The sequence below is a fragment of the Megalops cyprinoides genome, chromosome 7 (genome assembly GCF_013368585.1).
Source record: "Megalops cyprinoides isolate fMegCyp1 chromosome 7, fMegCyp1.pri, whole genome shotgun sequence".
Lineage (NCBI taxonomy): Eukaryota > Metazoa > Chordata > Actinopteri > Elopiformes > Megalopidae > Megalops > Megalops cyprinoides.
Genome location: NC_050589.1, coordinates 21,290,756 through 21,309,455, shown reverse-complemented (window position 1 = coordinate 21,309,455; position 18,700 = coordinate 21,290,756). Strand labels below are relative to the sequence as shown.

General features: G+C 41.9%; 2 protein-coding genes across 2 annotated transcripts; both read left to right on the top strand.

Annotated features, from left to right (window-relative positions):
• The first annotated feature begins 10,550 nt into the window (after window positions 1-10,550).
• On the top strand, window positions 10,551-15,551 carry LOC118781402 (kelch repeat and BTB domain-containing protein 12-like). The gene is made up of 5 exons (XM_036534427.1): window positions 10,551-11,623; window positions 12,083-12,353; window positions 13,084-13,234; window positions 14,188-14,385; window positions 15,325-15,551. The coding sequence occupies exons 1-5, from the start codon at window positions 10,551-10,553 to the stop codon at window positions 15,492-15,494; spliced, it is 1,863 nt and encodes a 620-aa protein (XP_036390320.1). The 3' UTR covers window positions 15,495-15,551.
• A 2,117-nt stretch (window positions 15,552-17,668) lies between these two features.
• Window positions 17,669-18,626, top strand: LOC118780095 (serum amyloid P-component-like). Its single transcript, XM_036532407.1, has 2 exons — window positions 17,669-17,783; window positions 17,964-18,626. Exons 1-2 carry the CDS (start codon window positions 17,723-17,725, stop codon window positions 18,620-18,622), a joined length of 720 nt encoding a protein of 239 aa, XP_036388300.1. The 5' UTR covers window positions 17,669-17,722; the 3' UTR covers window positions 18,623-18,626.
• Window positions 18,627-18,700: the final 74 nt, after the last annotated feature.

Sequence of the window (18,700 nt, the reverse complement as noted above, 5' to 3'; positions counted from 1 at the left end):
GAAAGGAGGAAAAAAGGGAGAATGTAGCAGAGAGAAAGCAATTTGTCATAGCAATAGCTAAACTACTCTAGTCCAGGCTCTCACAAAATGTATTTCACAATGAAAGCAGTATTACAGAAAGGACACAAAGACTGAGGAAAAGGATAGGAGCCTTAACTGAACTGCTTACAAGAAATTGCTCAGTGAATCCATTATAATTAATTTATCGATTGATAAACTGATTCAAAGACTAATAGAAAGTGGCAAAAGAACATGTAAGAATCAATGACACAACAGATAAGAGATATATGTACAAGATGTTGAGACACTAAAACAAATCATTTTACTGCTTTTTTTCAAGACTGCTTTTAAGACTACCATCATTAGTGGCTGGGGCTATAATGCCATGATTATTTTATTTATACTACTATTTTCATGGACCATTTTGCATAGCCAGTCTCATCACTGCTATCGTTATTAAATAATGCATGTTGTTTATGTGGCTGTTGAGGTTACTTCTTTATTAATGTGATTTAATGTGCACTCAGTAAGCTTTTCTCAATGTATTACAGAGATGCACTTCACATCAATAAGGCATTTTGAACTTCATTTAGAGATCACTTGCACTCACTACAAAATAGCAGTTGGGTAACAGCTACTGACAGGTAATGGAGCACACAAAGTCCTGCTGATGCATGAGTAAGAAAAATGTCCTTACCCATTCAAAGTTTATTTTTAAAAATTAAGTTTTGGGGGCAAAAAACTCATTAAATCCCAACAGCTGAATTTATGTTCAAATAGGGTTAAGTGAAAACAGAAAAGAAAGTATGTGCTTCTCTGGCTTTTTCCAAGACATCGCTCATTTGTTCTGGATGTAGGAGTGTGCATTCAAATTCAAAACGTCTTTCTCTGCTGCTCCTCCTACAGTCATTGGCACTTTGCGGAGGGCGACACTGATGTTGATAATTCTGTCCTTCATGATGGCTTAGGAATTCAAAGAATTTCAAAGGGACCTTGGGTTGTGCAAGGTAAAAGTTTCCTTGAATGCACTACAACAGGTATTTATCAGTCAGTTTTTTCTGTATTTCCCAACATTCATTGACAATTTTACCGGACAACATCATGTCAAGTCTGAAATAGATATATTTTATTTGATCAGTTTTACTGGTCATCTGTCAGACAGCAGCCCTTGGTAACCTTTAGAGTGTCAAGGAAGCACCCAGATTGTGCAACAGGACATGTATCTACTGAACTGTAAAGTGCAGGCTAACCCTGAAGCCTCAGTGTTTGTATTTGTTAATTTTTGATCTATGTTGCGAACATTTTTACAATGCCGTTTTTTTACAGCTACGTCAAGGCCCCTGGTCTGGAGAAATGTGAACTTTGTTCACAGTTCACCCAGGCTCGTGGAGTCACAAGGCTGTGTCCGTTATCCATTGTTCGTTGCACGTTTCTCACACAGAGTCGCTGAGATTGTGTAATGAACCACTCAGCATGTCCAAACAGAAGATGGTCAACATGTAGGCGACCTCATCCATCTGCATATCTTTGAAAGACTCTGGCTGTCAGGGTGCAGAGAAGTTATGCACATCATTCCCCAAATACACGTACACCCCTTTTAACACCTCTCTCTCTACAACCTGACAATACTGCAAAGGGGTAACTAAGCAGCAAAACCCTCTCTTGCAATGCCTATATATAGCACTGCAGTATTATAGTCAGCAAGACAATACTGCAATACATTTTTACAATGAGGGTGTCAGCACAGACAAACAATAGTTCAAATATGAGTATATGCACTTTTGTTTTCTATGTAGCCTGTGTGAAGTCACTACATAGACACTTTATGGAGTTAAAAACACCCATAGGTATTAAATGGTCTCAGGTGATCAGTTGCACAAACTCTGTTATCTTTATATTTGATTTATGCTAAATGTTTTCATCTGAAACATTTTTTTTTAGTTTAAGTCTCATTTGGTAAACATGTTGATTAAAGACAGATATTTGATGCTAAAATTTTGTAAAATACATGTTTCTGATATATTTAATAAATCCATTCAGATGACTTTTTTGCACTTTAAACATTAGTTTAAGCCAAATATGCACACATATTGTATAAATATAGAGATGTTTCCAAATAATTACATTAATGAGACTGCATATATATATGCAGTATCCCACATGTAAATGTAAAATGCAGTAAATAATTTATGCAATATTAGGCATGTAAATTACACAAGTATTCATGGAATTACATAATATCTACCCTAGGCTCTGCATATAATCATGGAGGCAGTCAAGATAACTTTGAATAACCTTTATCAGTTTTACAGACTTAAAATACATTTGCTCACAGGCTTCACAAGGCTTTTATATTTATTTTTCAAAGTGTGTCTTTCATTCAGTCAAATGCAACAATTGCAACACAATTACTGAACATGTTCATTGAATCATTTATACTATTAACTATAACAGTGGGGAAAGAGTATCCTCTCTTATGAAGCTGCAAAACATATTTTGCGCTTTCAGAGACCTTTAAAGGAAGGTTGCTATAGCTAGGAAATACACCAGGTTCTCCTGCTGATCAATTTTGATGACAGTGCAAATAATGCAGATTTAGTCTAATCTACTGGCATAATTACTTTGGACAAGTCTTACCATTTTAACAGGAGCACCCATAAAAATATTAAATAATTGGGTTACTGACCCAATGGCTTGGGTTAATTATAATTGTAATATATATATATATATAAAAATTAGAAATAAGCGTAGTGGTCTTCTCAGTGGAAGTTTCAGTGTCATCATTTGGAATATTGAACAAAGTGTTTCCACATCATTTTCTAGTTTGAATATCGAAAGAAGGGACTGTGTCCTTCTGTGCCCCGCTGTTTTAGTACCATTATTTTTTAAAAATCACTTTTTTTTGGCTTCTATTTAAATTGAATTCTGTTACAGTTACTGTTCAATATCAGTTCAATACCAGTTCGGTGTTTCCTTCCTTACACCTCCACCCACCCTCCATCCTTAAGGCCCCATCTCTCTCCTACCTCAGTGAGTCTTTGACACGGTCGGCCAGGGGGGGTTTGTTTGACTGCAGTCGCCTCCGGGCCACCTCCTCCAGGCTGTGCTCATTCAGGACATCTCTCTCCACAAGGTACTCCGCCCCCTTTCTCCCTACACCCACGGCAGTTTGTCTAAGCATCCCCCCACTTGTCTGTCTATCCTCTTTTGCTTCTGGTATGGCTGCACACTTGACCATCTGTCTAGCAAGTGTGTGTTCTGAATGAGAAAACCTATCCACAACCACCCCCAAAACACCCTTGCACTCGTGTATTTAGTGAAAGATCCTGGTGGTAAAGCAGTGAGAGTTTAGACAGCAGCAGTTGTCCTCTGAACAAGAGACTTTGCAAAACAAAATGAATGTGTGAACTTATCAAGACAGAAAAAGATACAAAGTCTATCTTGACTCTGTCACAAGCACAGCAGTTTGCATCCAGCAAGGAGTCTTGGATTATCAAGACAGAAAAAGATACAAAGTCTGCCTCAAGTCTATCTCTCAGACACAATGGTTTATATCCTGCAAAGAGCCTTGTGATGATCTGCTGCAGTCTACTGAGAGAAGACCCCCCACCCCGGTTCCATTTATATACCTTAGAAAGGGTGGGGGACACCTTGCTGCCCGATGATTAACCCTGGGAAAAGTACAGCTGCCATAACTTTGTAAACACTCTCACTGAAGGGTAGGGAGGGGTTGTAGAAGACAAGACTATTTAACCTGTTCAAAGCCATTGTTACAAGGATTTGTGGGATGTGGCCAAATTACCCCCAATTAAAGTGGAAGAGGTGTAATGACACATTATAACAGTGACTTGAAGGAGACCGTTACAATGGACACTTTACATTTTATTGTCATTATTACAGTCAGCCATTTCAGATTTTTAGAGGACTGCAAAGTAGCTGGCAAGATTGTACAGCTCACTTTGTTTTATTGTAGTGGCTCATTCTGAAGTGAACACTTCGTAACACTGGTAGAATGCTTATGCAGATGAAATCAATCCCCAGTCAATTTAAAATTTTCCAAAGGTTTGTGACAATAAGCACCTCAGTCAAAAAGCAGCTGATCTCAAATCCACAACAAAGATTTTATCCATAGAGAATTAGAAACATTCATGGGGTGAAGTGTTAAGGGATTGATTACTCCCATATTGGACCAGCGATATTTTTTGTGTTTCTGTATTCCAGTGCCGTATTCCAGTGCCACGCTTTTCTATAAATCAAGTTTTCTGCGATTTATTCATGAAAAAAATACTTGATGATGTAGTGCAAATAAACACAAATGTCTAGTTGTCTATTGTGGCTGTCTGGTAGCAGCACAATTGCTGACAATAAAATTACACAAATTTGAATCCATTAATGTGCATTGAATTGTGGGAGGCAAAGAGACCAAATCTACTGTTTGTATCTATACATCCCCTGAGTTAATTCCTCTGGTCAAACTTTGCTCAGAAACCATAGCCTTGAGGAATTATAAACCACATTCAGCTGGTGTTATTTTATTAAAGATGCAAAATTCCAAATGTTGGCACAATTTGTGTATAGTAAAAAGCAGCAAGTACTTGAGTGCTGATGTGCAGAAGTACTAAGGAGCATTCCACTGAAATGATCTCCGTTACACCAATGAGTTGAGTATTACAAGCTTACATTGTGAAAGCCGTGAGTCACAGGATCATTGGCTCATCTGACCTCCTCCTCGAGGTACCACTCTTTTTCCTGGACAGATGAAACTTCAAAAATAGGTAACCGCATTATGAGACATTACCAAAGAGTGGGAAATTACGGTGCCCCCACAGGAGGAAAAGGACACATTAACATACGCACTGCCATGTGAGCTTAACAAGCTGTGAAACACCTGGGCCTCCCGCCAAAGGCCTCTGCCAACTCCTGATTAAAAAGAAGGACACAATGACTTACAGAAGGAGACAAGATTATAAACTTTACCAGCATCTAAAAATTCACGCCCCTCTTATTGAACACAACAGCTGTAATATTTCGCGTCACAGCTAGGCACACTAATGGAAAATTTTGCTGTAGCTTTTGCTCTGAATTGTCAACTTAATTACTCCCTCCATCAGAGGCATGTGGCTGCTTATCACCTTAGATGGCTGGTATTAAAATTAAAAATTAGTTAATCCCACTTTGGTCATTGGGGTGACTAGGTTATAGTACAATGATATATGTGACACACAAGACAGATAAAAAATGTTAATCACCTATACATGATAGAAATACATTTGATGAATGAACAGAATAATCAGAAACTCTGTAATCACTGCTTAATAGTTTTGTCCATTACAGACACCATTCAAAGAAGAGCAGTGTTTATACCTTGTACTGACTAGGGGGGGCCCCTTATCAGTCTATTTTCACCATCTAGTGGTAAAAGAAAGGTACTGGCACTACTTTGGGGGAGTTATTCAGGCACTACTTTGGGGATACCCTAACTCAATCAGTCAATTAGTCAGAGAGCGACAATCCCATTGCTAGTACTGCATAAATACCATCACGACTAATCATTTCAATCCCTATGTCTCCTAGCACAAGACCCTGTAAAGGCTTTTGTATAGTGCAAGATGTTTTCAAATAACTTACTGACATGCACATAGGCCCTAAAGTAAAGTTCTTCAAACACATACACACTGCACTCCACTTATAAAAAAACTTGTCCAGGACAATTTTGGTACAATTTTAGGACAACTGCAACCTCAGCACAGGAGTTGATTTGTAAAAGCAGAATTATAAATCAATGGATAGAATGGATGTTTATATCTTAATTCATTTTTAATTTATTACATTTAAAAAAGTATGGAAAAAGTTAAATATACAGTATTTCATGTTCGTGTAAATTTCACTCACCTGAGTTTCATATTACATGTTGCATAATGGTTCTTATGAGCCTACTGCTGGATTCATACAAGTGTAGTATTTAAACAGAGCTAGAATAGGAATGATACTGTCACAGTGTTTTTGATCATTGTATTCAGGTAATGCTTATGTCAGACATTGTTATAAACACTATGAGGTGAAGAGTGGTGGTTCTGAAAAATATTGCATTCAGGAAGAGATTGTGAAAATTACATGCAAGACTGCTCCACTGTGGATTTTATTGCTGTTTATTGGAGTAAGGGTATATTACCCACATCACTCCTCTGATTGCAGCCATACAAAGCCACAGGCTTACACACACTGTGCAGATTTGGCCTGCCTACAAAACAAACAGGCATGCTACCACTCAGCTAAAGGCCCACACCGTCAAGGGTGTTCCTGCAGCTTGCTGTTTGACGGTTTTAGTTTACCTGTAAACAATACACTGAAAGTGAGAGGAGCACCAAGTGCTCAGCAGAACAACTCGGGTCACCTCCCGGGTCTTGTCACTGCCGTATCATCCTTCTCAGTAACATCATCGAAACCCCCAACGTGGTTATCGTCTTCATTATCAGCATGAATCATCCACAGATCAGGGTGACACTAGGCTAGAAGGCATGACCAGAGGGTTATCTTAGCTGAAGAAAGTGTTCACTCTATCATGTGCAAAGTGGTGAATGTACTTTCACCTTTGATACATTTATTGACAGATGAAGGCCCATTGTTTATTATCCTGTGTGCTTGATTCATCGGGATGGCCACATAGTTTGAACATGTATTGTTCATACATTAGAGAAAAGCAGGGGTAATTTACCTGATTCTGTAAGCCTTCTGAATCCTGTACAAAATTGAAGCCATTGTGAATTTGCTGCTGAATATATATATAAATATATATATATATATATATATATATATATATATATATACACTACTAAAGACAGTAACAGATGTTCCTTTTTGCCTGTCTGACCCCAAGTGTCACTGATACAATATACACTCTGTAAAGCAGACTGATGATTACATAGATTTGTGAGTCACTGAATATCCAGTTGCACTGGATAATCCTCAAATGAAAGGTTTTGTCCCTCATACCCTGTGCTATATTACATTACATTACATTATTAGCATTTAGCAGATGCTCTTATCCAGAGCAATTTACATCGGCAATTTACAGTTTCTTACAATGTTATCCATTTATACGGCTGGATATTTTTACTGAGGCAATTTGGATTAAGTACCTTGCCTGAGGGTAGAGCAGCAGTGCCCCAGTGGTGAATCGAGCCGACAACCTTTCAGTTACAAATCCTGCTCATTAACCACTATGCTACACTGCCTCCCCTGTATAAACTCACTATATACATACAAAGCTGGCATTGAGCCAATGGTTCAACACCTCTAATTCTGCTCTTGTTTATTTGGAACAGACAAAAATGTCAATTTAGCTAACATATTGCCATGCTTCCCTGTTGTATATTTGCCATAAGGACTTGCACCTGGGTCCAGCTTCCATTTCTGTCTGGTTGATTTCCTGAGACATTCTGCCTCCCCCTCCTAGTTTCCTCCACCCCAGTTAATATTTTGATGATCAGAAGGGAGCTGTGGTTTACACTTTACATTAGGAGGGAGAGTGCCTACCCGTGTGCCCCTCCAGTCCCCACAGAATCTTGGGTTTAATAATTGCGAGATTTAATAGCTTTTTGTCCCAGGACCAAATATTTCAGTCCTGGCGGCCCCCTCTCTTTTGGCCATCCATCTCTGAGCTGTTTAAAAAAAACATGTACAACGTGCAACTGTAGCACAGTCACAGGACGTACTGTACATTCATAGCTAGTTATAAAGAACGTGCACATAAATACTTCACAGCACATCAAACAGGCTTCTGAGATACACACACAATATACTGCTTGAGGATAAGATTATCAGCTGAGAGGGAAGTCAGATAATGTTGCCTGTCTAATAAGACAGTTACACATTACAACAACAATACAGCAAGCTTCATTTCACCTGTGGAAGCTAAAACGAAACAAACCTCACATGAATTCAACATCTGCAATGGTAAAGGAAGCAGTGACAAAAAAAGAAAAAAAGAAGGAAGGAAGGGGGTGAGGAATAAGGTGTAAAAACCCTCCTGCCATAACAGACATGGAGGAGTCTGACCTGATGTGAGACCCTGACAAAACCACCATCACAGGGAGACACACTAAAAGCTTAGAGACAGCTGCAGACTGAGACAGCATGAAAATTAGACTGATTACGCACTCTCTGCCTGACTATATCAGTACTTTATTAAGCCAATGACTACCCTAAACGTACCAGTGGAATCTCTCCTCACAGTTCTGGGATTATTTGTCATCACTATACGGCTGGCAAAATTAACTGGGCAACTAGAACTGGGCAGCCTTGCTCTGCACAAATCTGGATAAGAGGATATTCACTGAAATGCGGAAGTTGCGGAAACATAAATAATAGCTACAATAAAAACTGGTAATTAATCTAATTCCAACTAATGAAATGCAAGGGTGTGGTTACATAATATTTTAAGGCATACGTTTTAAACCACTGCAATGACTGACCTCACTAAGGGTGTCTGCTGACAAAATGATATCACAAAATTTTATGCACAATATATTATGACATTAAATGCAATGCAAATGCAAAACACTCTGCAAAATTAAGTTCTAAAACATTTACATAGATTTTGACAAGAGTTCAAAAATGGACCAAACTGACAGTTTTAGAATATCATTATATGGCAAAATCTCCTTATGTAATCATGAAGTTCAATATAATGTTCCTTGCAAAATTACGGTCACGCAGGGGAAAGAAGTCTCGATAGCAGGAAACTTCCAAAAGATTCCTATTGCTTACTGGTTTTTTCAATCCCATAAATGTTAAGTTATGTGATGCTCAGTCCAAAAGATGCAAAGTTCAGACAATCTGGCAGAAAACAAGCATTCTGGCAGCTCTGGTGCAATTACGGGCAGCGTGGCAAATCAAGCAAACCGCACCTCCTCTCATTTTATTGGTTCTGAACAGAATGCACAACCAATAGACTGACTGATGAATAGACACACCCCCAAGTTTCACTTCCTGCTGACCTCATTATAGGTAGCACAGTTATCACCAGCATTCTGCTGACGCACAAAAGTTGCTTTATGTGTTTATTATATTCCATTGTCTCTGTCCTTATCTTTATTTGTTGTCGTAGAATTACACTTCCTGCATTATTCTTGAATTCATATGAAGACATAAAAAGTTTAACTAAGGCCTTTCATTTTTAATTGAACAAGGGCAAAGACGCAATGCTAATGCTTGTGTCCTATCCCAGGTGGAACCAAAGTCAATACTGGATGCAATGTACAGTCAGATTTATTACTATTGTCTGAAATGTGACAGATAAATTCAGCTAGAGATATCAGAGATATGACTGTTACATTGTTCCTTCAATCACGAGTAAGCATAAAGTTCGCTTTGCAAAAATACGGAACGTTGCACCCGGGTTTCCATATCTTAACACGAGGTGTCTCCAAGATACAACACACCAAAACATTTTGGGGGTCGTCCTCAGATTTTTGTCACGTTTTTGGCTCCTGTCAGGATCTCATGTCTTACTATTTATCACGCACCTGTGAAAAAAGCAATAAACTTAACAAAACGTACTGTTCTAAAAAGATAAAAGGAATGACTAAAGAAGAGGTCAAGTTTTATCTTGAAAAGACGAACATATATTGAAAATGTAGCAGTGTGGTATCGGATGATATCGTCCGAGAGTGCGGAGTTGCAGAGAAGTAATTTCCACCATTGGGAACTTAAAAATGACCTGTACCCGCAATTAATTGCGCTCTCCGCACAACTAAATGTTTTTAAACGCGTTTACCTGTGAGCCCAAGTGAGTTCTGTACAGTTTATACTTAGTGGTCTGCGAAACTTATTCTCCAGTAAACGTTCTCCTTTTCAAAGATTGATAATAAAATGAAATAAAGAACACACTCGTTTCTTTACATGTCATTTTGTCAGCCGGCAGTGCTGATCTATTTCTAATGCGCGAGGCATTGATTCTGACCCACTTTGCATGGGACACGTGAGTTTACCCGTATCTATTTTAAACCGTTTTCCAGGCGGACGAGGGGTTTCAGCTGTGGCGGAATTGCGAAGAGGATACATGGACACGTCTATGGATTGGTTGCAACGACCTCGTTTAAGATAGATTAATGTGTATATTTAAATCGAAAAACCGTGCCTCTTCTGAAAAGCAAGAAGACACTGAATGTCTTTGGAGGGCAGTCTTGTGGCGCTGGAATGAGCGGCAGTGTTTTGCTATCAAATTTCCAGCGACCCTGAAATCTCTTTTTGGACGGACAGTAATTTTTAAGAATGTTAAGAAGATTTTTCCAGGTTGACGTAGTCTTGCTATGGGGACATGTAGATTATCGTTCGCTGCTGTGCGTGATGTAGAGTTTGACTACAGTGAGAAAAGTGACATGTTTTTTGTCCTCATATTCTTATAGGAGGGATTCCCCAATTCACAGAATACATTGATGGTGCTGGCAACCTAGTTGAATGGGTTTAACTTTTTTACTTGTGTTTTTTCCACACGTTTATAGCATTTCCTTTTCACATTCACTAAACTTTTGCGTTGAGTATAAACCATGGATGGCATAGTCAAACACAGCATGGCGCTGCTGGACCAGCTGTGGAAGATGAGGGAGATGGATGAGCTCACGGACGTGGTTCTGGTCGCGGAGGGTGTGAGTTTCCCTTGCCACCGGGTCGTCCTCTCTGCCTTCAGCCCGTACTTCCGGACCATGTTCACCTGCGGCCTGCGGGAGTGCCACCGCAGGGAGGTGGTGCTGCAGGACACCACTGCAGAAAGCCTGGGCCTCATCATCAACTACATGTACCGCTCAGAGCTCCTGCTCTCCAACGCCAACGTGCAGGGCGTCTCCATCACCGCCTTCCTGCTGCAGATCGAGGAGGTCTTCCAGCTGTGCCAGAGGCACATGGTGGACAACATGGATGCCTCCAACTGCCTGGGCCTGTATTTTTACGCACAGGACCTTGGAGCCGAAGACCTGGCAGGGCAGGCCCATCGCTACCTGTGCCAGCACTTTGCCGAAGTCTGCCACAACGAGGAGGTGCTGGAGCTGGAGCACCGCCAGCTGCAGGCCCTCATCAGCTCCGACGATCTCAACGTGTCGCGTGAGGAGAGCGTGCTGGAGGTGGTGCTGCGCTGGGTGGAGCACCGGCGGGCTGGGCGCGAGGCGCACGCCCCCGAGCTGCTGCAGCGGGTGCGCCTGCAGCTGGTGGACCCGGCCGCGCTGCGACAGGCGCGGCGCAGGAACACCGTGCTGCTCTGCAACTCCGAGTGCTTCAACATGATCGACCTGGCGCTGCAGTCGGCGCGTCTCGCCTCCTCCTCCTCCTCCTCCTCCGCCCCCCGCCGGCTGCATCTGCGCTACGGCATGGAGACCACGCACCTGCTGCTCTGCATCGGCGGCACCGGCCAGGGCGCCCAGTCCCAGCGCCGCGGCTACGCCGACCACAGCTTCTGCTACGCCCCCACCACGGGCCGCGCGTACTTCATCCCCTCGCCGTGCCGCGGAGAGGCGCTGCTCTCCGTATGCGCCGGGGTGGTGACTGACGGAAATAACATCGTGGTGGCCGGGGAGGCGGGCCCCTCGAGGAGGTCCGAACAGCAGGCCAGGACTGTGGACATCTACAGGTATGAGCGGCCTCTGCTTTGTTAGTCAGACTCATCTGACCAGTGCTCTGTTGGTCATCAGTATGAGCGAGTGCTGCTGTGTTGGGTCAGAGTTGTTTGTTCACCACTGCATAGCACCCCTAACCTTAGTTTCACCACAAATCACTTACCAGGTAGTGACTGCAAACATTATATATCAAAATGTTAGGAAGAGGTCAGTGTTGACAACTAAAACAAATTCTCAAACAGTTCCAAACAGAAAGATGACAGGTAATTGGAGTTATAGAACTATATAAGCATAGGATAAGATGATAAAAGTGAGCATATGATAAGGATATGATAAGAAATATGAAAGCATATGCTAAGATGATACAAGTTCTGAAGAAGAAAGCCCAGTAGGAAAAATACAAAAGGAAGCAGAGAGACCATAAAGCTGTCCTCCCTCTCCTGCTCCCTTGTGGACTGTGTCTGTCTATGCAGGTATGAGCAGTCATCTCTTGGTGGCTGGGTGCAGTTGTGCTCAGCAGATTACCGGGACATGTACGCATTGGGGGCACTTGGGGACACACTGTACCTGCTGGGGGGGCAGATGAAGCTGAATAACCAGTACTTCATCACCAATTGTGTGGAGTGCTGGACCATGGACGGGGGGCCCTGGCACAGCTCCGCCCGTCTGCCCATCCCACTGGCCTGTCACTGCGCAGTCAGCCTCAAGAACCGCCTCTATGTGCTGGGGGGCTGGACCCCGCAGGTACACGGCGGGAACATGCACGTGCCTGTTGAGAGAGGGAAAGCGGGGTGGGGTCTTGTTTTTAAAGAGTCACAATATTGCTGTGTTGCCATGAAACAATAAGGTCCCACAGCAAGATATCTGAACTTTGAAATCTAACATTATCTGACACTGAAAACACTTGGCCAGGAAGGAACTTAGATTACTGAGTCACTGCTTATCAGTAATATGTTATGTTCTCAGGAAAAATCACATTGTTGATCATACATCAGGGTGGATCTGTGTTCTAAGAGGGCCACTCGTGCTCTTGTTTTCAGTTAAAAAGAACAAAATTAACTGCCAAGTCTTTCTGTTCATCAGTGAGAAATCTGCCTTAAAACTAGCACCACTGTGGTTCCTAATTATTACAATTACCATGAGTGCCCTTTTCTTGATCTGACAATTGTAACTGTTAGGGTTATTGTATGCATTGTCATTACATTGAAGGAAAGTAAAAGGTTAAGATATCATGGCATAAAGAAGATCTCTGTGGGCACAAAAGCAAAAAATCTTCATTCATATATCCAACCTAGAAAAAAACAGTTGTGGTTTGTATGACAAGTGTGTCATACAGGCTCGTCTCCTTCTCCATTTTGGACTTGTTTACAGTGTGCCTGCCTGTCCCCAGTTTTCAGATACGCGTATCTGTGATGGTCAGTAAGACCCCCCCCCCCCCTTCCTGCACCTGTCATGTGTCGTATTTCCATGTCAGTCGGACAGGCCGGATGACGAGCCAGAGTGCCTGAGCAATCGCGTCTTCCAGTTTGACCCCGGCAGGAACAAGTGGACCGAGTGTAGTCACATGAAGTACTCCAGGTATCGCTGTAGCACTGCTGTGCTCAATGGGGAGATCTATGTCCTGGGTGAGTGTCCAAACGCTACACACACTGCACCTAGGGTTCACACTGCACACTGTAACTCACCCAAAACCCAAACTGGACAGATGTTAAGTGATGTTCAGTCCACAATTATGTCTGTCAGAGTACTGTTTTGGACCAATACATGATTGTATGACACACCGGAGCCTTCAAAGCAGAATGGATTTATGACAACCCTCTGATATGTAAATTTATGACAGAAGGTCACTTTTAAATATCCATATTAGGGTTGACTAATGCATCTACGTGCTGTCACAGTTCAGATTTAATGCTGTGGAAGGCTGCGTCTCAGTCACCTGCTTGGGTAATCTGGCTCGTCATATCATGTGCTTTAACAAATGTTTACAAGAACTTGATGTGCACTGTGTGCTGGAGGTTAAACGTCTTTTGTGGGTAGTGTCAGAGAATCTGACAGAGAAGCTATGAAAAGTGTTAGTCTTTTTAACAGTGTGAAGCAAATTACTTTTGAAATTGCATACTTCTGAAAATCAGGTCATTTCTTTTTCAGGGAGTGTAATAACTGACTTTGAGCTGAAACAACCATTATAAATGTGAAGTGAGGCTCGAAAGATCTTTTCCATGTAATGGCTTTGTTTCAGGCCACATCTCAGTGTGAAATGGCACTTCTACGCACATTTTACATTTTTGTATTTGAATGGATCCTGGAATTGTGTGCCGAAATTGTTTTAAGCCCACTGCAGGGCTGATTCTGCATAGATTGACAGGTCTTTATGGTGTGTGGATCTACTTTGATACATTGAGAGCTCAGCGAACAAGTTAGAATGAGTTACATAAAATAATATCAAGATCAGGGAATCTGTACATCACTGAACACAGTAAAACAGACCATGGTTTGTGTTTTCGTATGCTCTCTCACAGCGGCCCTTGGCTGCAGTCGCTCAGCCAGGCAGAGAGTGATGAGTGTTGTGCCTCTGCAGGGGGTATTGGGTGCGAGGGCGAGGATCACGGGCAGTCTCGGCGGTGCCTGAGTGCAGTTGAGGTTTACAACCCGGACAGGGACCTCTGGAGGGAGGGCCCGCTGCTGCCCTCGGCCCTGCTCTCCCTGCGCTCCAACGCCTCCAACGCTGGAGTGGCGGAGGGCAAGCTGTATGTGTGCGGATCTTACAGGGGGGCAGGTCTGTCTCTCGTACTTTTTTTCAGAAAGTCTTTGCATGACACTTTCTGTTAGAAATGCAGAATCATTTTTGAACTGTCTCTACACCATCATTTCATTACTGAATATTCATTCATTTTTTTAAAAAACTTCCTTAAATATGAGCTGTCCAAAAGTACTCAACAATGAGCAGTTAACCTTTTAGCACATATTACGACTAATAATGCTTTTGGATGGCTAGTTTAATAGTTTTTCAAGGGGGACATGAAGGCATGTATCCCATCACACACAGATAGGTAGGAAAAACTGACAGAGAGAAAACACTGATAATATTAAAAACTTGGTAGATAATGTCTAGTTAGGTGACTGCAGCTGGATAAATGGAAATTCATTTTCAGCAATAGGGTGCTGGTCATGTTTTGTAAAAATACTGGTACATGTACAAATTGATAGAACACTTTCTTGGATGTATATGTGAAACAAATTAGTTAATAAAGACAGAGTTATACATTGTAAAAGAGGTGTTCCAGCCATACATGTTAGAGCTCCTCAAAGCTTTTTCATTAAGTAAGTCATGACGAATGAGAGAAACATAACCCTTACCATTGGAATGTCTTTCTAGTAGCCAAATCACAGAGATTCACTCCTCTTCATGAGTGACATGACATTAAACAAAATGAAGAGTCATGGAAAAATGGACAAAATTGCACCTAGCTTGACAGTCTATCCAATGGTTGGTTTATTTCTCCTGGCTTTGAGCGTAGTAAAATGTATATAAAAAGCAAAGGATTTGTTTGGTTTAGACTAAATAATAAATCATTTAATATTATCAATAATCCAGTGTTGCATGTGTTGTATGCATCATGTCTGGACAAGCACCTTGACATGAATGTGATCATTTGTTTTGCCTCGTTCCTTATGAAATGGGGAGTTATTGTTTGTTTTTTTTTGTCATTGACAGATAGGCACGAGGTCATAACCAAAGACATCCTGGAGCTTGATCCCTGGCAGAACCAGTGGACTGTAGCTGCAAGGCGTGTCTTGATGCATGACAGCTATGATGTCTGCTTAGTTGCTAGCCTAAACCCCCGTGACCTCAAGGCCGCACCCTCTGAACTGGAAGAGGTGTGACTTCATGTCCGGACATGCCCCAGACCACCTGGAGGGGAAAGAGGAAATGAGGCAGTGCCGGTCGACCATGAGAGAACTGAGAGCTTTCCAACTCAAAGCAGTGTCTAGGAGTTGTGATCATATAATATTAATTTAAATGATTTCCCACTACTTTATGATGCATAAAAAACTGCATTAACCATTTGTACTTGATGCAAGCCTGTCACCCAGTGGACACCAGTGGAATTACATGACATTTGTTTCCTATGACGTCACATGAAACGTTTTGGAAGGTTTTAAGATTCATTTGCAGTGGTAGTAGTAAAATAACAACTATAAAGACTGTGTCATATTGTTAGGACAGTACTGTTAGTAATATGCATTTAGTTTATACAGTCCACTTTCCATGATACGCATGTTATAATGTTTGGAAGATGGTACCATTGTACTGAAAAGGAAGTTTTTGTTTTGGATTTTGCTTTGACTTTGCTTTGTTAACCTTCTCTTTTTAACAAAAACAGTAAAAACCTCAACATGTGTCAGTGGTGGCTTGAGCTGGTGGATCAGGGTGTCAGCATAGCAGGTTGGCCCTTGAGGTCAGGGGGTAAGCACTGTCTTCCAAGCAACACCACAGCACACACACTGTAGTTTCACACATTTGTAATTGCATGTTTTATGCATTCAGCTAGTCTTAGGTTACAGGCAGGTTTATTTATTCCCTTGACGACACCTTTGTTCAAGGGTAGATGGTACCATAACAGTATTATGTCTAGCTTGTTTTAAGCCATCTTAACACATCACCCTATTCATTGTGCTGTGACTTGGAAGACAATACTGTACAGTGATGTGTACAGGGAGCTCCTCTTCACCTCAGAAAGAAAGATTAAGAGGCATTGTTCTTTGCCTGTGCTGTCTGTAGGAGTGCCTGTAGGAGGAATTTCAACCTTTTAGGCCACAGAACATTTCCTCCCCCACCAGTGACAAATCTGACAATGTCTTCCAAATGTACAACAAATATATAACTCCCTCTCATTTGATATGGATGCAGAGTCCTCCAAAAGCTTTGAATGGGAGTTTGATACTGTTGCAAACTATGCATGCACTGCAAGGTCTGTCTTGTATTGGAAGTGAAAATGATACTATTGTGTTTGGTTAAGATGGCCCCTAGGCCTTCACTGCATCTGTCTGCTTTCCCCTCCTCGCACTAAGCCTTCTGCAGGGATACCTGCCATTCTGAACGCGAGGGTCTGTACAGGTGCGTGCTGAGACAGCACACAAGTGCATGAAAAACAACTGCAGGACTCAGTGTGAAAGAAAGGAAAAGTGCTGGTATTCATCTCAGTTACATCAGACAAAGCAGATTACCAGAGAGACACGCCAGCTAACATTCCTGCACCCTCGTATTCTTTTCACTGAGCACAAAGAAAATTAATACGTTCTTACATACCTCTCATGAATTTATGGAACTCAAAAATTGTGTGTATATGTAGTTCTTTTGTCTTATTACTTTGACTTTTGTCTTATTTTGTAGCAGTTATTTAGCATCATTTCCATATGTATCACTGTAGAAATAAGATGATTATGAATGTATAAATGCAAAATATGCATCTGGTAGTAGATTATATGGGTAGCCTGTTGTATTTAAGATAAAAAAGAACTAAATCCTCCCAATAACTCATGACGAGGCAGTTGCATTTACTACAAATCCACTATTTTAAAATGTATATGTAGGCTCATACCAGGAAATGTTTATGGGATAGTAGCTTTCAAAGTGCACTTTGTCTTCAACTTGCATGGTGCCATGCAATTTCTTTCACAATTCACAGTCATTGCGAAAAATAAACATCTACTTTGAAGGCTCATAATTTGTGCCCAGATCATGTTTCTGTGCTCTAGGCCAACAACGTTGGCAGCACACACATTAATCTCATGCAAATAAGGATTTTTCATAAAAATTGTACTGCCTTGCACAAAACTAGATGAAAAGCGGGCAACAATCAGATTTTGAACCGACCTTTAGAAACAAAAAGTACACCCTAGCAACCATAAAGCAAACAACTGAGTGTACTCTGGTGATGTTAACACGATAAAGAGGTCCATAATGTCAACCAAAACAAACATGTCATCACAGTATGTCTACAATTACAGTATAAAAGTCCTAGCTGCAGCCGAGGCTGTCAGACACACGAGCTTGCTTTGTGCCGGTGGAGTTCATCACTGTGTTGTCTTGATCTACACATAACATCATAATGGAGAGACTAATGATAGCACTCACATTGCTGTCCTGCAGATCAGCAGCAATATACCAAGGTGAGAATCACTGGAAATTCACTCAATGGAGGTACAGCTTAAAGGGCACCCAAGGTTGTTCTAAAAGCCATGTTTTTCTTGCCGTGTGCGCAGTTACACATACTACGGTGCAGATCTAGCTTTAGAAGGCCCTGAGAGGGTAAAAGTATCCTGTCTTAACAACAGCATTTCTCTCAACAGATCTGACTGGTATGATGGCAATTTTCCCAGAGGACTCCACAGACAACTTTGCCAAGTTGCTCCCCAAGAAAGAAGGGCCATTCAAGGCACTGTCTGTCTGCCTGAAGTTTGACACTGATGACCCAGGCAAGTTCAGCCTGTTCTCCATGGCCACGCCCAGAGAGTCAGATGCTTTTGTCATCCTCAAGAAAGGCGCCTCTGGGCCTTTCAAAGTGGTGGTCAACGACAAAGAGCAGCAGTTCCACAAAGTGCCGCAGAGTCCCCTGAGCTGGACTAACCTGTGCACCACCTGGGACTCCAGCACTGGCCTGATCCAGCTGTGGGTGGACGGCCAGCCCAGCGTGAAGAAGATGGCCAGCAAAGGCACTCCCATCCAGGAGAAACCAATCATCATTTTGGGCCAAGAGCAGGACTCCTATGGGAGTAGGTTTGACCGAGATCAGACTTTCATGGGCCACATAACCAACCTCCATGTGTGGGACCGTGTACTGCAGCCATGTGAGGTGGAGCAGATCACGGAGGGCCAAATGAGCCAGCCAGGGAACGTACTGAACTGGGGGGCACTGGAGATCGAGATCACAGGCAACGTGGTTCTGGAGAGCAGTCTTAGCACAAATGCAACAGCCCATGTGGGACCGTGTCTGCCACCTGGAGAGTAAACTACACCTGAGGAAAGACATTTCTTTTTGTTTTGTTTCTTTTTGTTTTTGTAAAAGTACACATTGTCAACGTTGGAA